Source organism: Tympanuchus pallidicinctus, unplaced genomic scaffold (assembly GCF_026119805.1).
Source record: "Tympanuchus pallidicinctus isolate F22 unplaced genomic scaffold, pur_lepc_1.0 scaffold3, whole genome shotgun sequence".
Classification (NCBI taxonomy): domain Eukaryota; kingdom Metazoa; phylum Chordata; class Aves; order Galliformes; family Phasianidae; genus Tympanuchus; species Tympanuchus pallidicinctus.
In genome coordinates, this window is record NW_026294747.1 from 59320230 (window position 1) to 59338414 (window position 18185).

The 18185-nt window shown below is 57.7% G+C and overlaps 3 protein-coding genes and 1 long non-coding RNA gene across 5 annotated transcripts; 3 read left to right on the forward strand and 1 right to left on the reverse strand.

The window, feature by feature from the left end:
• Nucleotides 1-1459: 1459 nt before the first annotated feature.
• LOC128086441 (GTPase IMAP family member 1-like) lies at nt 1460-3011 on the forward strand. Its single transcript, XM_052695115.1, has 2 exons — nt 1460-1820; nt 2325-3011. Exons 1-2 carry the CDS (start codon nt 1541-1543, stop codon nt 2945-2947), a joined length of 903 nt encoding a protein of 300 aa, XP_052551075.1. The 5' UTR covers nt 1460-1540; the 3' UTR covers nt 2948-3011.
• A 2846-nt stretch (nt 3012-5857) lies between these two features.
• LOC128086444 (GTPase IMAP family member 1-like) lies at nt 5858-8234 on the forward strand. 2 transcript variants are annotated; one of them, XM_052695121.1, is made up of 2 exons: nt 5858-6020; nt 6897-8234. In XM_052695121.1, the coding sequence occupies exon 2, from the start codon at nt 6955-6957 to the stop codon at nt 7768-7770; it is 816 nt and encodes a 271-aa protein (XP_052551081.1). In that variant the 5' UTR covers nt 5858-6020; nt 6897-6954; the 3' UTR covers nt 7771-8234. The 2 variants fall into 2 exon arrangements, with proteins under 2 accessions (XP_052551081.1, XP_052551080.1); XM_052695120.1 differs by lacking the exon at nt 5858-6020 and adding an exon at nt 6113-6172.
• Nucleotides 8235-11394: 3160 nt separating this feature from the next.
• Nucleotides 11395-13824, reverse strand: LOC128086463 (uncharacterized). The gene is made up of 2 exons (XR_008209373.1): nt 13565-13824; nt 11395-12988 (listed from the first exon to the last, which is right to left on the reverse strand). It is a non-coding gene; the product is annotated as an uncharacterized LOC128086463 (long non-coding RNA).
• Nucleotides 13825-13987: 163 nt separating this feature from the next.
• Nucleotides 13988-16284, forward strand: LOC128085213 (zinc finger protein 707-like). Its single transcript, XM_052692299.1, has 4 exons — nt 13988-14091; nt 14569-14695; nt 15454-15564; nt 16148-16284. The coding sequence occupies exons 1-4, from the start codon at nt 14086-14088 to the stop codon at nt 16282-16284; spliced, it is 381 nt and encodes a 126-aa protein (XP_052548259.1). The 5' UTR covers nt 13988-14085.
• Nucleotides 16285-18185: the final 1901 nt, after the last annotated feature.

The window sequence follows — 18185 nt, forward strand, 5'->3', positions numbered from 1 at the left end:
CTGCCCAAGGAGGCTGTGGATGCCCCATCCCTGCAGGCATTCAAGGCCAGGCTGGATGTGGCTCTGGGCAGCCTGGGCTGCAGGTTGGTGACAACAGGGGGTTGGAGCTGGATGAGCATCATGCTCCTTTGCAACCATTCTATGATGATTCTATGATTCGTTGTGCACAGCTGAATATTGGAACGACTGCAGCCAGGTGATGCTGCCGTTTAACTGAGTTGGATTTGCTGGATGCCAAAGTGAAGTGCAGCCTGAAGTATCACATCACGCAGGAGACGGTTTGGGGCACCTTTCCAACAAACGTGCAGTGATGCTTCAGGCCTGGGAGCTGCGGTGGGGAATGGAGCCCTCGGGTTGCTCCTGCTTACAGAACTCGGGCGTGTCTGCAATGCGTAACAGAGCGGATGGCCTGCAGTTCCCAAGCTGTGGGTGGCTTCCCTTCAGGAAACCGGCTTAAACTCCTGTCTGAGCTGTAAGAGAAAGTCCTCCCTTCCGACTTTTTGAAATCAGGACCGGTGAATGTTTAAATGGGACTTTACAAGTCCCAAGAAAGCCACCCCGAGAGCCCCAAGCAGCCCTCTGCAGCCCCCTGCGCATCCTCAGCCTGCCCGGGGCTTTGCCCTTCCATTGGCTGGGACCCCGTGTCCCTCCCCTTTTCCACGTTCCACAGACTTTCTTTTTCCATCTCGGTCTGCCTACGAGCTCCTTGCTCACCCAATGAGGATCTCCCTTTGCCTGATTTCTTACTCCTAGGGATGCACCGATCTTGAGCTCAGAGATTTGGTACTTGAATATCAGCCATCTCCCTCAGTGCCCCTTACCTTCCAATGCTCCAACCCATGGGATTACCTCCAGATAAGTCCTTCAGGAGGTAAAGTTGGCTCTCCTGATGTCCAGGGTTGCAATCCTACTTACTGCCCTGATGCTTCCAAACTCCATCTCATGTCCTCTGCGTCCCAGACTGCCCCCAACCTTCATACCCCCAACCAATCCTCCTGCGTCTGTAAGAGCAAGGTCCAGCAGCAGTGCTGCCCCTCCCCGTTGGCTCTTCCACCTCCTGCAGCAGAAAGTTTCCTTCCCCTCACCCTGGGCAGGGTGAGCCTGGCAACGTCGCTTTTCCAGCAAATATCAGCTGACTGAAGTCCCCCGTGACGCACAGTGGTGTCCCCCACATTAGCCGGCCCTTTAATCCTCCCCTACGAGCCCTGCACTCGTTCCTCACTCAACCCCAGGTGGAGCTCCATAAGTTCCACTCGCTCCCACACACAACACTTGTTTCCATGTCGCTGACTCCCGTTGTCCCACTGTCCCAATATCCACACGTCCCGGTGTTCTCCCGCGCCACCCCAGCTTCGCGCTTCCCCGCACCGACACCGGGGACCGCAGCTCCGCCCCAGGAGCTCCGCGGCCGCCCATCCCCGCCCACAGGCCGTCCCCGTCCCGCAGAGCGCGGCCGTCCGCCGGGTGAGAGGGAGCGGAGCGGAGCCGTCGGTGCCGGAGCGGGTGGGGAGCGGAACGAGGCGGGCGCAGCTCCGCGCCCATGGCGCACCGCGCCGCGGAGACGGGAGCGGCGGTTCCCTCCCGGCATCGTACGGCCTCCGAGTCCCCCGCAAAGGCGGCCGAGCCGGGGCGGGAGGAGGACAGCAAGGAAGAGCCGCGGCGGGCGGGCGGCCGCGAAGGCAGCGAGTCGAAGCGAAGGGGACACGGTGCGAGAGCCAAGAGCGCCGGGCGGAGGGAGGAGGACGAGAGCGGGGACGGGGCGTGCGGGAGCACGGCGGAAAAGAGAGGGGAGCCGCGGGACGGCAGTTCAAGGGGCAGAGGTGAGCGCAGCCGCGAGTCGGGAACCACGGGGGACCTGAGAGCCGCGGGCGGCCCCGATGAGATGGCCGAGCGGTGTCCGAGAGGCCGGATCCGACCCACAAGCGCACACCGAGCTGCGCTGGGCTGGGGTGCAGGGATGGGGTCACGGCTGTCCTCGCTCCCTTCAGGACAGGCTCCCCAACCCCTCACTCCCCAGGGTCGGGGTCCACAGCGCCCTCACTCCCCGTCAGGAGGCGTTCCCGCAGCGTTCTCTGCTTGCAGCCATAGAATCACGGTAGCTGTTGAGTCCTTAAGGTTGGGAAACACCTCTGGGGTCACCGCCTCTGACCGTCCACCTCCCACCAGCGGTGCCCACTGACCGCGTCTGCCGCGCCGCATCCCCGTGGTTGGGAGCCCCCGTGGGGATGCCGACCCCCGCTCCCCGGGCAGCCCGTGCCGCCGCCCGGCCGCTCTCCGGGAGTTGTTGTCCGTCCCGTCCGAGCCGTGTCCCGCTGTCCCCGCAGGTCGGCGGCCGGAGCTGCGCGTTGTGCTGCTGGGGCGGAGCGGAGCGGGGCGCAGCGCCACCGGCAACACGTTGCTGGGCGAGGAGCGCTTCGAGTCCCGGCTGGCGTCCCAACCCGTCACCACCACGTGCAAAGAAGGCAGGCGGGATTGGGGCGAGTGGTCCGTGGTGGTCATGGACACCCCGGCGATTTTCGGGGGCTCTCAGTTGGACGAGCAGCGTTTGGCCGAGGAGCGCCAGCGCTGCCTCAGATTCGCTGCCCGGCAGCCCTGCGTGCTGCTGCTGGTGACACAGCTGGGCCGTTACACGCGGGAGGACCGCGAGGTGCAGGAGAGCGTGCAGAAGCTGTTTGGGAAGGGCGCTAAGCAGCGCATGATGGTGGTGTTCACAAGGAAGGAAGACCTGGGGGGCGGCTCGCTGGATGAATACGTGAAGGTGGCCGACAGAGGAGCGCTGCGGGAGCTGGTGAAGGCGTGCGGGAAGCAGTGCTGTGCTGTGAGCAACAGAGCGCCGAGGCGGGACCGGGATGTGCAAGCTGATGAGGTGCTGCACAGGGCTGTGAGCATCGCCCTCAGGCAGAGCGAGGGGCGAGGGGAGTCGTCGTGTTGGTTGTGTTTGCCGTAATTAAGATCTAATCACCGTGACGAGACCCACGGGTCCATGCCCAAAAATGAGGGGCGGGGGGGGGGAGAGGGGAGGGAAGGGAGATGGATCCGGACAAGGGAAGAGGTGGCAATGAGCTAAGGAAAGAAAGACTTAGTTTCCTAATTGTAGTAGTGAAATGTAATTGAAATTGAAGCTACTAAATAAACGAGAGTTTCCAGAACGCAAAGCTCTTGTGCCGATGCTGCAGCAGCTGTGACACACAGGGAGCAAAGGAGAGCGCTGCTGTGAGCTTTGGGTTCTGCTGTCATTGCCTCCTCCTGGAAGATGGAAATCACAAAATAAAGCGTTGTGGGAGCGCCGTGCCTTTCTGGGAGTTGTAGCTCATTCTTCGGAGCCGCCGCGTCGCCTCTTCGACTCCCATCGCTGCGTGACGCAGGGAATGTGGAATAACGAGGAAAAAACTCGAAACCGCGACGGCTGCGCGGCCGCGGCCGAGGTCGAACGGCGGCAGGTGAGTGCGGGCACCGAGGAGCCGCCCAGCGAGCAGCCCCGGTGCCGCTCCGTGCCCGCGGCCGTCCGCCGCCCCGCTCCCCGTCGGGCCGGCAGCACCCAGCGGAGCGCCCGGGAAGCGCCCGGCCACCCCGGAGCCCCCCGGGAGCTCGGCCCGGGCGCGGGGCGCGGGCGGGGCCGGCAGGGCGGGCGGCGACCCCCGGGGCCGCGCGGCGCGGAGGAGATCGGCTGGGGGATGCAGCGCTGCGGGAGCGCGGGGCGGGACGGGCGGCCCCTGGGGGTTGCGGGTGTCCCCCGACGACGCCTCACGCCCCTCCTCTCCCCCGCAAAGCCCTTTTCGCAGGCGGAGCCGAAGGGCCGCGGGGCGCGGGACGACGAAGGGCCGCTGGTCGGGAAGAGCAGCGGAGGGAGGAGCGCGACGGGGAACAGCATCCTGGGGCGGGCGGCCTTCGAGTCGCGGCTGTCCACGCGCGCGGTGACGCGGAGGAGCGAGCGGCAGAGCGGCTCGTGGAGGGGTTACCGCGTGCACGTGGTGGACACGCCGGACGCCTTCGACTCGCCGGACGCCTTCGACTCGCCGGAGCGCAGCGCCCGGTGCCGCCGCGAGGTCGCCGCTCGCTGCTGCGCCCGCTACCGGAACGAGCTCTATGACCGCACGGTGCTGGGAGTGCAAGGAGTGTCTGAGTAGCGAGAGCAGCGCCCAGGGGACAGGAGCAGCACCCACGGGATGGGAACTGCATGCACAAGATGGGAACGGTGCCCACGGGGGTGGGAGCTTCACACATGGGATAGGAACAGCACCCACAGGACAAGAGCAGCATCCAGGGGACAGGAACAGCACCCATGGGATGGAAATAGTGCCCAAGGGATGGGAACCCACAAGAAGGGACCCATCGGCAGCTCTGGTGGCAGCACGGTGGGGACGAGGTCAATCATGGGGCCCTCACTGCTGTGGTCTGATCATTCCCCACATCCCTGCAGGTGTTGGAGTGGGCACAGAGTTTGGGGAGATCCCCGAATGTGGCATGGAGAGAGTGGAGGATATGGGGCCAGGTGCCAGCTGGGAGCAGGGATCCCAAGGGACTCAGCCCTCCTTCCCACTGCCCTGCAGGATTTCAGGGATTCGTGCCACTTTGCTGCCATGCCTGGCCCATGCCGAGGGACCCATGGCACCTCCTGCATTCCAGGACCACGTGAATCTTGCTGCTGGTGTGTCGTGGGCTGTGAGGTGCTGCTGGTCCCAGAGGACACGTGTCCCTGGTGGGGGCCCGGGGCATCCCCACCCCCAAGGCAGGACCCAGCGGGCAGAGGTTGGGGGCAGGGGTGGGAGGAGAGTGCTGGGGCAAGTTGAGTTTACAACTGCAGCATCTGCTGGTGCTCGGGAAGTCGCTCTGCCCTGCACCTCAGCTTGCTTCTGTTTTCGACTCTGAGCTCAGAAACGGCAGCCTCCGAAAGTGAAAGTGATCGTGCTGCATTCCTGCGGGGTGAGCCTGGGCTGAGCCACTCCTATTCCGAGAAGTCGCACGCTTAGCAGAAACCACGCAGTGGTGTTGGCACAGCTGTGCAGGGTTTGCTGCTCCGGGTGGATGCATGCCAGGGTACGGGGCTGGATGAGGGGCTAGAAAGTGTACGAAGCTGTGCTGGAGGTGACTCTGAACTGGGAGGAGCTGTTGGCTCCCTTGAGGGCAGAGAGACCTTGCAGAGAGACCCTGACTGATGGGAGGGCTGGGCAATGCCTGACCACATGGAGGTGAACAAGAGCAAGGGCTGCGTTCTGCACCTGGGGTTTGAGAGGGAACAGCAGCTGGCTCATTCTAACCTTTCCCTTGCGATGGGTGTGGGTTGTAGTATATAATTAGCCCTTAAACAGCCAAACGGACAATCACAGGATGCTGCCTTCTCTTCTTGTTGACGCCTATGGCCCTACAGTCTCTCTTGGCCCTGCAGCTCCTCACAGGGAGTGGAAAGGCAGCGCTGAGCTCTGCTCCCTGGTGATGTTGGCAGCACCCGAGGGAACAGCATGGAGCTGTCAGGTCGGGTGGGAGTGAGGGAAAGGCTGTGCCCAGAGGGTGGTGAGCATGGAGCAGCTCCCCAGGGTAGCAGGCACAGCCCTGAGCTGCTGGGGCTCGTGGTGCTCAGCACTCTCAGACATAAGGCTGGGGTTTGGGTGCTCTTCTCTGAGGCCAGGGGTTGGATCAGCTGATCCTTACGGGCCCAATATTCCAACTCAGGATATAGCCAGAATGTAGAGGCAACCTCAGGACATCGCAGTCACAGCATGCCTGGGGCTGGAAGGGAGGAAATCCTGTTCCCTGTCCCGGCTGTCAAGCTGACGTGGGCTGTCAACCTCCCATGGGCACACCCGTGGGTCCTCTGATGATCTGCGTTACTGCTTATTATAGCCAATCTGCCTGCGGGGGCAGCGCCACGGGGCAGAGGCGGTGCTGGTTGGGACGGTGATAACGGCGATATCGGAACCAGACGGGGCCGCTGCGTCAGTGCCGCACTTCTCACTGCCGGTCCGACGGCTCGGACTGACGGGAGGCTGCAGCGTCCGTGCCTGGAGGAGCGCAAAGAAAGGGTGAATGTCGCACGGAGCGTCACCGCGCGGGGCAGCGCCGGGGAAGGGGGGGGGGGGAGCGGAAGGAGCCGCGATCGCTGCGCCTCCAGGCGGTGCGCGGCCCCGCGGGGTCCCGGCTGTGCCCGGCGGGGTGAGACCGGAGCTGCGGGAAGGTACGGCGGGGGGCGGGGGGGCTCCGTGCCTCCGGGAGGGGCTGCGGTGCCCGGGAGCCGAGGCAGGGGGAGAGGGGCAGGGAGCGGCTCTGTCCCTCGTCCCTTCTTCCCGTTTCCCCTTGTCCCTTTTTTCCCTGCTGCCCGTTCCCCTCTTCTCCCTTTTACACCTCTTTCTCCGTCCAGTCTTTTTTCCCTTATTCTTCTTTCCCTTTTCCCTTCTCCCCTTATCCTCCCCTCCCTACATCCCTTGTCTCCTTTCTCTGTTTCCTCTCCCCATTTTTCTGCTCCCTTTCTCCTCTCCCTGTTTCCTTTCTCCCCACTCCCCACGCTCACAGGAGCACAGCACAGACCTGACCCCGTCCATCAGCACAGCCACAGCCCCGGCATGGGGAGACCCTCGGCACTGCATTCAGCTCCACGCCAACCCCAGCTGCACGCGTGTCACTGCCCACAGGGGTCCGTCACCTCCCAAGGGGGTTCCTGTCACCACCCAGAGGGGTCCCTTACACCTCCTGGGGGTTCCCTGTCACCACACCACCGTGCCCCTGCACCCTGGGCTGTCGCTGTCCCTCTGCTCTGTGCCACCCCAGCACGTGGCGTCACGCCTCTCTTTCTCCTCTGTCCTTTCTCTGCTGCTCTCCGGGCCCTGCTGGAGCTGTCTGTGCTGCAGCATTTCCGGCTGGGCAGCCGATGGAGCCCTGCACCTCCGCTTGTGTCCCTGCAGCACAACCACGGCCACTCGACGCATCCCTGTGCTGCCTGGGGACGGCAGAGGCTCCACAATGCGGCTGCTGCTGGTCGGGAAGACTGGAGGGGGGCGAAGCGCCACGGGGAACACCATCCTGGGGCGGCGCGTCTTCGAGTCCAAGCTGTCCACCACGCCAGTGACCCGCAGCTGCCAGTCAGCGATTGGGCACTGGGATGGAGAAGAAATCGAGGTGGTCGACACGGCCGACATCTTCCATTCGTGGAATGGCAGCAATGAGGAGTGCAGGGAAATCACCCGCTGCATCGAGCTGTCCTCGCCCGGCCCCCACGTGCTGCTGTTGGTCACCCAGCTGGGCCGCTTCACCCAGGAGGACCAGGAGGCCGTGCAGGGCGTGCAGGACATCTTTGGAGTCGGTGTGTTCAGGCACATGGTTGTTGTGTTCACGCGGGGAGAGGAGCTGGTGGGGGGATCGCTGCGTAACTACGTGACCTACACTGACAACGCGGCTCTGCGCAGGCTGATCCAGAGCTGCCAGAATCGGTATTGCGGCATCAACAACCGGGCTTCCGGGCCAGAGCGGGACCAGCAGGTCCAGCAGCTGATGAATATGATCCGCCAAACCATGCGGGAGAATGAGGGAAGGTGCTACAGCAATGAGTTGTACCTGAATCCCTTTTTAACAGAAGAGAAAGTGAGGTATCACATGGAGAATGCAGCCAAACCATGGGGCAGGCTGCTCGACTTGTCATACAGGGGAGTCCTTTTAAAATGTGGGATAGTTCTCATTGTCATCGCCTTGATTGTCATCTGTGTCCTTATTTGGTGGAAGAGGCAATCGGATGAACCCCACAATGCACAGTCCCCCAGTATCAGAATCCCAGAACCCTGAAGCACTTGGGGCCGCAGGCACCGCTCCATCCCCACCCACCGCCATCCCCCAGCACCCGCTGCCCAGGGCTGCGTCCCTTTGGCTGTTGCACCCCTGCAGGGACAGAGAGCCCACCGTCGTCGAGGGGCTGCAGAGCCATGAACTGTCAACAAGAAGTGAAGGCGAAGTGTCCTGTAAGTGTCCCTTGTGTTCCCTGTGGGTTAATTACACACTAAAACCAACACCCGTCTCTGCGGAAAGGTGATCAGAATGAGCCAGCTATCCCCTCCCAAATGCAGTCTTGGAACCCCTTGTATGCCTGCCCAAAGATGTATCAGAATACCCAATTAGAGACTGTAGAGAGATGTAATTTTGTAAACTGTCATGTAAGGATAACTGCACTTCTGTTTGGGGCTGTGCTTGCTTTGGGAAGGATCACCAGACACCTGATTGTGACAGAAATAAAACAGAGACCTCTGTCTGCATCCCAGCTCTGTGTTTATGTCCTTTGGGCACAGACCCCATTAGGGATAACAGCTTCGTTCTTACTATTATTCAGCTCACCTCCAAGTCATGGATCCGGGCACTGAAGAGGACACTGAAGGGAATGGGAGACTGAGTTGGTGATACACACTGGGGGTGTAAGGGTGGAGCACAGCCCTATGGAAAAGGACCTGGGGACCTGGAGGGGCAGCAGCACGAGGCAGCACTGTGCCCCGTGGCAGCCAACAGCACCTTGGGTGCACCCAGAGCTGTGTGGCCAGCAGGGAGAGGGAGGGGGTCTGCACCTCTGCTCTGTGCTGGGAGACCTCACCTGGAGTGCTGTGTCTGGATGGGGAGGGCTCAGTGCAGGAGAGACGTGGAGCTGCCGGAGAACATCCAGAGGAGGGCACAAAGTGACCCCAGGGATGGGACACCTCCCTGCAAGGACAGGCTGAGAGCTGGGAGGCTGCAGGGAGGGCTGAGTGAGGCTTCAGTACCTACAGGGGCTGTAAGAGGGAAGGGGACAGAGTCTGTAGTGGGGTCTGGGTGATAGGACAAGAGGAAATGAACAAAAAGAGCAGAGGATTAGATGGATATAAGGAAGAAGCTTTGTACAGTGAGAGCAGTGAGGCACTGAACATCTTTCAGTGAGGAGTGGTGGCGTCCCATCCCCGCAGACACCCACAGTCAGGATGGGCTCTGAGCGCTGCTGGAGCTGCGGGTGTCCCTGCGCATTGCAGGCAGTGGGACCAGATGGCCTTCAGAGCTCCCTTCCACTCAAACCACCCTGTGACTCTATGAGATCTCTCCGTTTTCCCTTCTGCAGTTGAACAGCCACGGGGCTCTCAGCCTTGCCTCAAAGGGCCCATTTGCTCCAAGCCCCCAACCATCTCTGCACCCTGTGCTGGGAGGGCAGAGCTCAGGGCTGTGCAGTGCTGGGGCTGTGCTGCCCTGTGGGTGCCCCCGAGCCAGGCAGCGCCCTGCCCCACCTGCAGACACACGTGGTGAGGCACAAGGTCCACAAATAGACTTTCCCTTAACTGCACTCAGCTCGGGGAAGTGCAGAGAACAAAAGTAAAAGCAATACTTGGCAGAGAGGACCTTGGCTCTTGCACAGAGCAGCTCCCCCTAGCACTGAACAGCCACCCGCCAGAACACCCAGAACACCCTGCATGCCCCACAGCCTCGTGCATTGTCCCTCTGCATCCCATCCGTGTGTGCCATGTGAAGAGAGAAGAGTTCGTGAAGGATCACATGGGGAGGTACAGAGCTGGCAGGGAAGGAAGGAATTCTGCCGACTTCCCCATCTGTGCCATGTCCACCACATGCTGGGGCTTCACCCCCCCCTCTCCCCCCAACAGCTCCATGCCTTTCCCTTGGGCACCGTCACTGTCACCAGAGAGCAGGGCTCAGTGATGCCCCTCTACTCCCTGTGATGATCTGCAGGGCCATGGGGGTGCAGAGCCAGCACGAGGACTGACAGAAGAAAGGAGTGGACCCAATGGATGTATTGTCTCAAAAGGAGGAACTGTAGTCCACCAAGGTGAAACGCAGAAAGAGATGATCACAAACATTCAAAGAATGTGTGAAAAAGAAACTCTTCGGCCCCAGGGTGCTGCTGTCAAAAAGAAGGAAAGGGAAAATGTCCTTTGAGTGTCTGTGGTGCTCCTGAAGGGATAATTACCACTGCAAACCACCTCCATTGCTGTGGAAGGGAGATTAGAATGAGACAGCTGCTATCCTGCCTCAAATACAGGTGTATAGCCATAATGTGCCTGCCCAGCAAAGATCAGTCAGAGGACCCAATCAGAAGCTGTAATTGGAGAAGATTTTATAAACAGCCACGTAAAGATAACAACATTTCTGTTTGGAGGTGTGTGCTTGCTTTGTTAGGGATTGCCAAGCGCCTGACTCTGTGTAGAACTAAAAAAGGATGGGGATAACAAGGCACACAGTGTGGTGCGTGCTCTTGTTGTATTTCACATCTCCATGCTGCCATGCTGAGCTGCGGCAGTGCCCAGCCCCACCTGAAGGCACACAGGGTGAGGCTGAAGGCTGCACAGAATCCTATTCCTGTAAATGCACCACGTTCCAGGCACTGCAGAAAACGAAACTGAGAGCGCAGGGAGGCAGAGCCTCAGCTCTGCACCAAGGATCCTCACACTGAAGAACCGATTTCAGAGATTTACAGAATCATGGAGTTGTTTGAGTTGGAAGGGACCCTTAAAAGTCATCTGGTCCCACTCCCTGCGATGCACAGGGACAGCCACAGCTCCACCTGTGCTCACAGCCCATCCCTGACTGTGGGTGTCTGCAGGGATGGGGCACCACCACCTCTCACTGAAACCTGTGCAGCATCTCACCACCCTTAGTGTATGAATTTCTTCCTTAGATCAATTGAAATCTCCCCTCTTTTAGATTGAAGCCATTTCCCTTTGTCCTACCATACCATACTTTCCCTTTGTCCTCCTATAGAATCAGTCTCCTTCCTTCTTACAGCCCCTTCAGATACTGAAGGCTGCTCTCAGCCCCCCCTGCAGCCTTCCCTTCTCCAGCTGCACAGCCCCAGCTCTCAGCCTATCCTCATCAGGAGGTGTAGGGAGATGGATCATTGCTCAGCCTCTGCAGGTCCCTCTGATGGCATCCCATCCCTCAGGTGCGTCCATTGCACCGCGCAGCTCGGTGCCACCCACACTGTGAGGGTGCACTCAGTGCACTGCTGACTGATGGAGATGGGAAAGAGCACAGATCCCAGCCCTGAGGGACACCGCTGTCACTGCTCTCCATCCGGACGTGGAGCTGCTGACCGCAGCTCTGGGTACATCTCACAGCAGTGCCTCATCCACTGTGTCAAATCCACATCTTTCCCATCTGGAGAGAAGGATGCTGTGGGAAACTGTGTCAAAGGCCTCACTGAAATCCAGAGAGGTGATGCCTGCAGCTCTTCCCTCATCCACTGTCAGTGACGCCATCACAGAAGGCCACGGGTTGGCAGCCAGGCCCTGCCCTTGGTGAAGCCGTGCTGGCTGTGCCGTGCCACCCCTTCTTCCATGTGCCACAGCACAGCTTCCAGGAGGAGCTGCTCCATGATCTTCCCCAGCACAGAGGCGAGACTAACAGGCCGGTGGTTCTCTGTGTCATCCTTTCTATCCCTCTTAAAAATGGGTGTGATGTGCCCTTTATTCCAGTCACCAGGGACTTCAACTGGCCACCAAAATCTTTCAAATACCACTGAGCATGGCTTGGTGACTACATCTGCCAGTTCCCTCAGGACCCTGGGATGCATTTCATAGGGACAATAGACCTGTAGATGTTCAGGTTCCTCAGGTGGACACGGACCTGTTTTTTGCTTACAGCAGGAGAGCCATTGCTTCTTCAGTCCCATCAGCTAGATGGATGTGTGAAGAGCAGTCACCAGCAGAGGCTGAGGCAAAAAGGTTGTTCAGCACCTCAGCCTTCTCTTTGTCTGTTGTTACCAGCCTGCCTGCATTGCTCACTGGGGGGAGAATACCCTTTTGCACATTCCTTTCTGATTGATGCATCTGTAGAAACTGTTCTTGTTCTTCTCTGTACCCCTTGCCAAGTCCAGTTGGGCCTTGGCCTCCCTGACCCCAGCCCTACACAGCCCAACAGCATCCCTGTACTCCTCCCAGGCTTCTACCTCCTATGCATGTTCTTCTTGCTCTCAAGTTTGACAAGCAGCTCCTGGCTCAGCCATGCAGGTCTCTTGCCTTCCTTTCCTGACTTTCTACACCCCGGGATGAAGAGCTCCTGCACCCTGAGGAAAGCTTTCTTAAAGATCTGCCAGCTCTGCTCTGCTCCCTTGACCTCGAGGACAGATTCCCAGTGGGGGTTGTTGACAAATTCCATGCAGAACTGGAATTTGGCTTTCCTAAAATTAAGCTTCCTGGTTTTACTCCTTGTCTGTACAATATCTCTCAGGAGTGTGAACTTCACCATTGCTGCCTTTGAGAAATAGCCATGAGCAGGTTGAGAGCTTGTGGATAAAACTGAGGGACCGAACTAACAAAGGACATCTGGTGGTTGGTTACGGGAAAAAATAAATAAAGCAGAAAACAGAGCTGTGCTACTGAAACAGGATATTTGATAACTTTTAGAATCGTGGAATGGTGTGGGATGGATGGCAGCTTAAAGACAAGCCAGCCCCATCCATGGCCACAACCCTATCCATGGCCCTGGGCACCATGGGGATGGAGCACCGCAGCTCTGGGCAGCAGTGCCAGTGCCTCACCGCCCTCATAAGGAAGAATTTATTCCTGATGTCTGATCTAAACATGCAGTCTGATAGCTTAGAGCTGTTCCCCCTTGTCCTATCACTTAACTCCCTGACAAAGAGTCCCTCCCTGTTCTGCAGCCCTTTAATGAACTGGAAGGCCACAATGAGGTCTACCCAGACTCTTCTCTTCCCCAGGCTGAACACCCCCAACTCTCAACCTGCCTCCATAGCAGAGGTGCTACGGAGTGCTCCAAACTCTGAGCATAGTGCCAGCTTGTGTTCAGTATTTAAACCAAGAGCCCCAAGTCCTTCTCATGGTTGCTCTCAATCCACCCACTGCCCAGCCTGCCTCTGTGCTTGGGATTGCCCTGACCAAGGTGCAGCACTACGCACCAGGCCTGGTTGAATCACAGGCAGTTCACAACACACCACTCTCAGCCCTCCCCAGGTCCCTCAGAATGGCATCCCTTCCTTCCATCAGTCACACCAGGCAGTTTGGTGTCATCAGAAATCACGGACCTGTGAAGAAAAGTACAATCATGTGAAGACACAAAACCTACATAAGGACAGACAGATAATAACAGTGGATTGTTGCCCTCTATTCTGCCCCCGTGGGACCCAACCTGCAAATCTGTATCCAGATCTGGGACCACCAAAACAAGAAAGATGTGGAGTGGGTCCAGAGGAGGCCATAAAGAGGTTGGAGCACCTCTCCTAGAAAGGCAGACTGAGGGAGCAAGGGGGGTTCAGCCTGGAGAAGACTGCAGGGAGACCTCATTGTGGCCTTTCTGTACATGGATGCTTATAAATGGGAGGAAAAAAGACTTCTCATACGGGCAGATCACCACAGGACAAAGGGGAACAGCTTTAAACTAAAAGAGGGGAGATTTAGGTGGGATGGTAGGCAGGGATTCTTTACCCAGCGGTGATGAGGTGCTGGCACTGCCCAGAGCTGTGGTGCCCACCCCTGGAGGTGCCCGAGGCCATGGCTGGGCCCCGGGCAGCCCAAACTGTAGGGCAGCCAGCCCACGGCAGGGTGGGGCTGGGGGTCCCTTTCAATCCCAGCTATTCCATGATGCTCCGTGTGTGTCTCACCACCAAGGAAACGTGCTGCTTTGCTCCTTCTCCCACAGGCAGCCACTCCTTTGAGATCCGCCCCAGCACCTGCATCCCCAAAGCCAAAGCGCTGGGAGCTGGGAAGTGAAAAATCGCCTCGTCCAAATTTCAGCATAAATCGGGGATAATTAATGAGATGAAACGGAATGGCCGGGCTCCGGGAGCTGAAGCCGTGCCGCGCGCCAGGCCGGCACCAAAGGCAGCGCAGCCAGCGATCACGTGAGCTGCGGCACCACTCAAAATGGCGGCCCCCACACCGACTCTGTGTGTGTCCACCCCACTTCCGGTGGGCTGAGTGCTTCCGCTGGAGGCGGGACTATAGCCGGAAGTACGTATAAGGATGTGTAGGGTGCAACCTAGCGTCATGTGGCCTGCTTCCGGAGCGGGTCCTGCTTCCGGCGCGAGGCCTGCTTCCGGTGCGGAGCCTATTTCCGGTGACTGCCCGCCGGAAGTGCAGAATAGAGGCTCGCGAGGCCTTCACAGTTGTCACGGCCTCGCACATGGAGGTAGGATGTGGGACCCGGCGGAGCCAGGTGCTGCCAGGCCTGCTGTGCCCCTTGCTCCCTGTGCCTCCTGGCTCCTCTGTGCCTTGCTGCACCTTTTGCACAGCCTCGCTGCAACTCTGCATGCCCCACATCTTGCCTTTCTTCCTGTGGTGTGGAGCTCAGGATTCCTGGAGCTCACTCCCACCCACCTGCAGAGCTCGGTGCAGGCACTGCGGGTGGCCGGGCGAGCGGTTCTGGCTCTCAGGACATCGCTGACTGCGTTGGAAACACAGGGGAGCCCTGGGCGGAGCACCTGGCTGGGGCATCATAGGGAGATCTACAGTCATCCCATGGCACGTAGGCTCCTGGGAAGCGTTGTTCACTGATTCTTTGAACCTCACCCAGCGTGGTTCCCGGGGGTGGAAATAATGTTTGGGAAGCAAAGCGTGTTTTAAATGCTCTGGGCACATTTCCAACAGTACAATGCTTGCTTTGCAGGAGCCCGTCACCTTTGAGGACATCGCCATCTACCTGAGCCGTGCAGAGTGGGACATGGTTGCAGAGGAGCAGAGGGAGCTGTACTGCAGCGTCATGCTGGACAACTATGAGCTCTTGGCATCACTGGGTAACGTGCAGCTTCAGCTTCTAGAGGGCTGCAGCAGGGGTAGGGAATTCCATCACGTTTGGATTCATTGGGATCTTGCTGCTCCCATTGCTTTAGGGATTAATCAGCTACAGAGCCAGGTAACCACCCTGAGCACCTGTAGTCCTGAGAGCTTCGTGCTGGAAAAGCACAAGATTTGGGTGTTTTTCTGCTAGTGTTGGCTGCTTATGAAAATATAATTGCAGTGACCTGCACACACCTCAGTGTCGGGCAAGGACCTGCCTTGGGCCACCGCCTCAGTCTTCTTCCCTGGTTGCTGGCACAGGGATGCTATTTGTGAGCCAAGGAGTTGTAGTAAGCAGCAGAGTAGGAACAGCTTGTAGGTGACAGACCCAATGTGAGGACAGCTGGCAGGAGTCACTCGGCCAGCAAGGAGACCCAGAGATCATCAGCTTGTGATGGTGGTTGCTGTTTGCCTGCATAAGGGCCTGAGACAGGCCCTGGAGCACATCCTACACCCCAGGGCAGCTCATGGGACAAGCTGCTGATCTCCATGGCTAAGGAGTGCTGCCAAGCACTGCCTTTTGCTATGGAGTGAATTCACGTGACAGCTGTGCTAGTTGTCTTCTTTTTCTTTTTTTTTTTTTTTTCACTGTGGTTTCTACTCAGGCTTTTCTGACAGTGAAGCATAGCTTAAGACATCAGAGACAATGTTTCATTTCCTGTTATTTCTACAGCCAACGTTTTGTAATAGAACAACGTTTATCTCTGCTTCACAGGGTACCCAGGCCCCAAACCTGACATTCTGCATCGGCTGGAGCGTGGGGAAGAGCCATGGGTCAACACACCGCAGAGCCCAGTGAAGTGGGATGGACCTGACAGACCTTTTGGTGAGAAGTTGCAGTTCAGCTTCCTCAGTACTGCTTACCTGGACAAGGAGCACATCCCAGGGTCCTCACCAGGGTCCTCCTTCTATGTGGTTAGCACATCTCTGTGCTTTCCACTTGCTCTCCTGTCCTGATCTCTTCTCTCCATGCTACTTGTATTGAGAGCAACTCCCGTATTTCCCTCTGGCCATGCAGCCCTTTTTTGCACTTGCTGATGATGGCTAATGAAGGCTGTCATCCCCTGCATGAGTGCTGTGGCTCAGCAGGGTTGTAGATCTGCCGCTGCACCCAAGGAGAGTGCCCCCTCCCAGTGCCTATGAGTTGAGCAGTGGCTGCTGGTAGCAGATGGGAGCTACCCAGAGAGACTGTGGAGTCTGCTTGGGGATCTCCAACACCACTGTGATGTGGGGCTGGGCACCCTGCTCTGGGTGGCCCTGTTGAGGCTGTGGGGGAAACAGAGGGACTCAGAAGTGCCTCCAGCCTCAGCCAGGCTGTGATTTTGTAGGGCCTTTTCCTCCAGTTAGGTTGCTGTAGAACAGGAGGGCTTCTCCCGTTGGGAAGGAACATCTTTCTGGTTTCCCTGCAGGATGCAGTGGGGGGAAGAGATGGCTGGCAGAGTCGTGCTCCAGCAGGTGGCTGAATGTTGACAAGCACAAAGTGATGGAGGAGACACACACCCCCAGTCATGGTGAGTGCTGGTCCTGCCCCAGGCTCTGCAGCTGAGAGCCTGATGTGAGAAGGCAAACTGTCCTCCTCTCTCTAAACAGGAAAACAACGTGAGCCATGGCTGCTGCGGTCCAGCAGACTGCTAAGGAAGTTCGGGTGTCTTGAGGGCAGGAGTGAGTTGCGGTCAGAGGCAGCCAGCATCCAGCCAGCGCCAGAGGGAAGCCAAGAGAAGGCACAGATAGGCTGTTTGACCAGGAATTTAGAAACGGAGGATGAACGAGGGGTCAAGACAGAATTAGCACAAAGCATGGGAAATGTGGCTTCTTGCAAGCATCTGCACAATAACTGCATGGAGACATTTCAAGAGACTGTACAGAAACCACATAATGTTTTAGAGGAAGTAAGTGTTTTCCAGGCAAACAGGGGACGAGGGGAATCTTCTACTAAGGACCTGAATGAAACTGTTCTGGAAGACCACTGTTACTGTGTGAGTAATACCCTGCGCTGCACTCAGTTTCCACATGCTCTGAGAGAACATGACTACTGCGGTAGCAGTGATAGCAGTGTCTCAGTGCTCAGAGACCACCAATACTGCCAGGTACAAAGGTTTTCTTACCGGGACAGAATCCGTAAAGTTGTTTGCCGTACTTGTAGGTTTCGTGCCATAGCTTACAGGCTATCAAAGCGAAAATCCTACGTAGAGCGTATCATCTGGAAAGCTAAGCGGAGCGTGCGATTCCTCAAGCCCACCTTCAAAAATCTGCGGTTTTCTCGAGCTTTATTCTGCACAAAATGTCTTTTTCCTGTGTCATCATCTGTTCCTCTGGCTAGGGCAGATGACTCCACGAAGGAAACTTGTGGGGCGTTTTGTCCTCCTGCAGAGCAGGTGGCTGTGCCCCAACAGTCTCAGAAGAAAGAAGACTCCCAAGAGGTGACTGTGCTCCCACAGCCCGAGAAGGAGGACTCTGAGGAGGAGACATCAGAAGAACCCAGTGACCCTGCAGCACCTCTGGAATCAACAGCTGCATCGCCACCCCTCAGTGAAGCTCAGGAGGTGCAGGGTGTAGCAGCACAACCTGAAGCACTTGTGCACCAAGGGATGCAAGAGGCAGAGTTGATCCACGAGCCTGACACTCATCAAAACACTGAAGGATACAAAATTGTTAATACAAATTATGGATTGCTGCACGATGCTTATGAAATGGTCGTGTGGACTGTTGATCACGTGCTGGAGTCTGCGTGCCAAGCATTTGAGCTTGGTGGCTACAATCGGTGCAAGGAAATGCGGCCTGTGATTACCCAGTCTGACAGCTGACCACCAGAACGTTAGCAGCTGTGCCTGCTCTGTCATGCTGAACAGACAGAACCCTGCAGCAAAACCCACTAATGTGGCTTAGCAGGAAAAACTGAAAGGTGTACTAAGGGATCAATGCACAAATGGATACTACCACATAAATGGATGCAAAACTTGGTTTGTAATGCCTGCTGTGATCACCTGGGAGGCTTCAGGGAAAAGCCAGAGGAAGAGAAGTGAGACTGGTGCAAGTAAAAGAGGAAGAAGCCCGGGAAAACTTAGAAGAGATGGGAGAATAAGGGCAGCTGTGTGTTAGCAGGCTGCTGACTGGTTTACTTTCTGGCTGAGCTGTGTGTGATCACTGTGGACTTCCTCCTTGTTCAACTATTGCCACTTGTTTGTGTGAGCCCATGCTCACGTGTCAGCATGTGAGCTGTGCTCGCTTGCCTGGGCTGGACTAGGCAGAAAGGCATCTCAGGGTGCCGTGCACAGCTCTGCCTTGGTGCAGGCAGTGTGTCGTGTCCTGGGCTCTCCCTCTCAAAATTTAAGCTTTTTGACTATAGGGGAATTCTTAAGATGGAATGATAATCTCATTTTTTTAAAGAAACTGCATATCTCACTGTTGTGCAAGCAGGCGAGGATGTATTGTGCAAAGCCTTGCTGT

Coding starts and splice junctions, on each gene's coding strand:
- LOC128086441 (XM_052695115.1), top strand. CDS start 1,541: ATGGCGCACCGCGCCGCGGAGACGGGAGCGGCGGTTCCCTCCCGGCAT. Junction 1,821..2,324: donor CGGCAGTTCAAGGGGCAGAG/GTGAGCGCAGCC, acceptor CTGTCCCCGCAG/GTCGGCGGCCGGAGCTGCGC.
- LOC128085213 (XM_052692299.1), top strand. Junction 14,696..15,453: donor TGAGCTCTTGGCATCACTGG/GTAACGTGCAGC, acceptor TCTGCTTCACAG/GGTACCCAGGCCCCAAACCT. Junction 15,565..16,147: donor TGGACCTGACAGACCTTTTG/GTGAGAAGTTGC, acceptor GTTTCCCTGCAG/GATGCAGTGGGGGGAAGAGA.
- LOC128086444 (XM_052695121.1), top strand. CDS start 6,955: ATGCGGCTGCTGCTGGTCGGGAAGACTGGAGGGGGGCGAAGCGCCACG.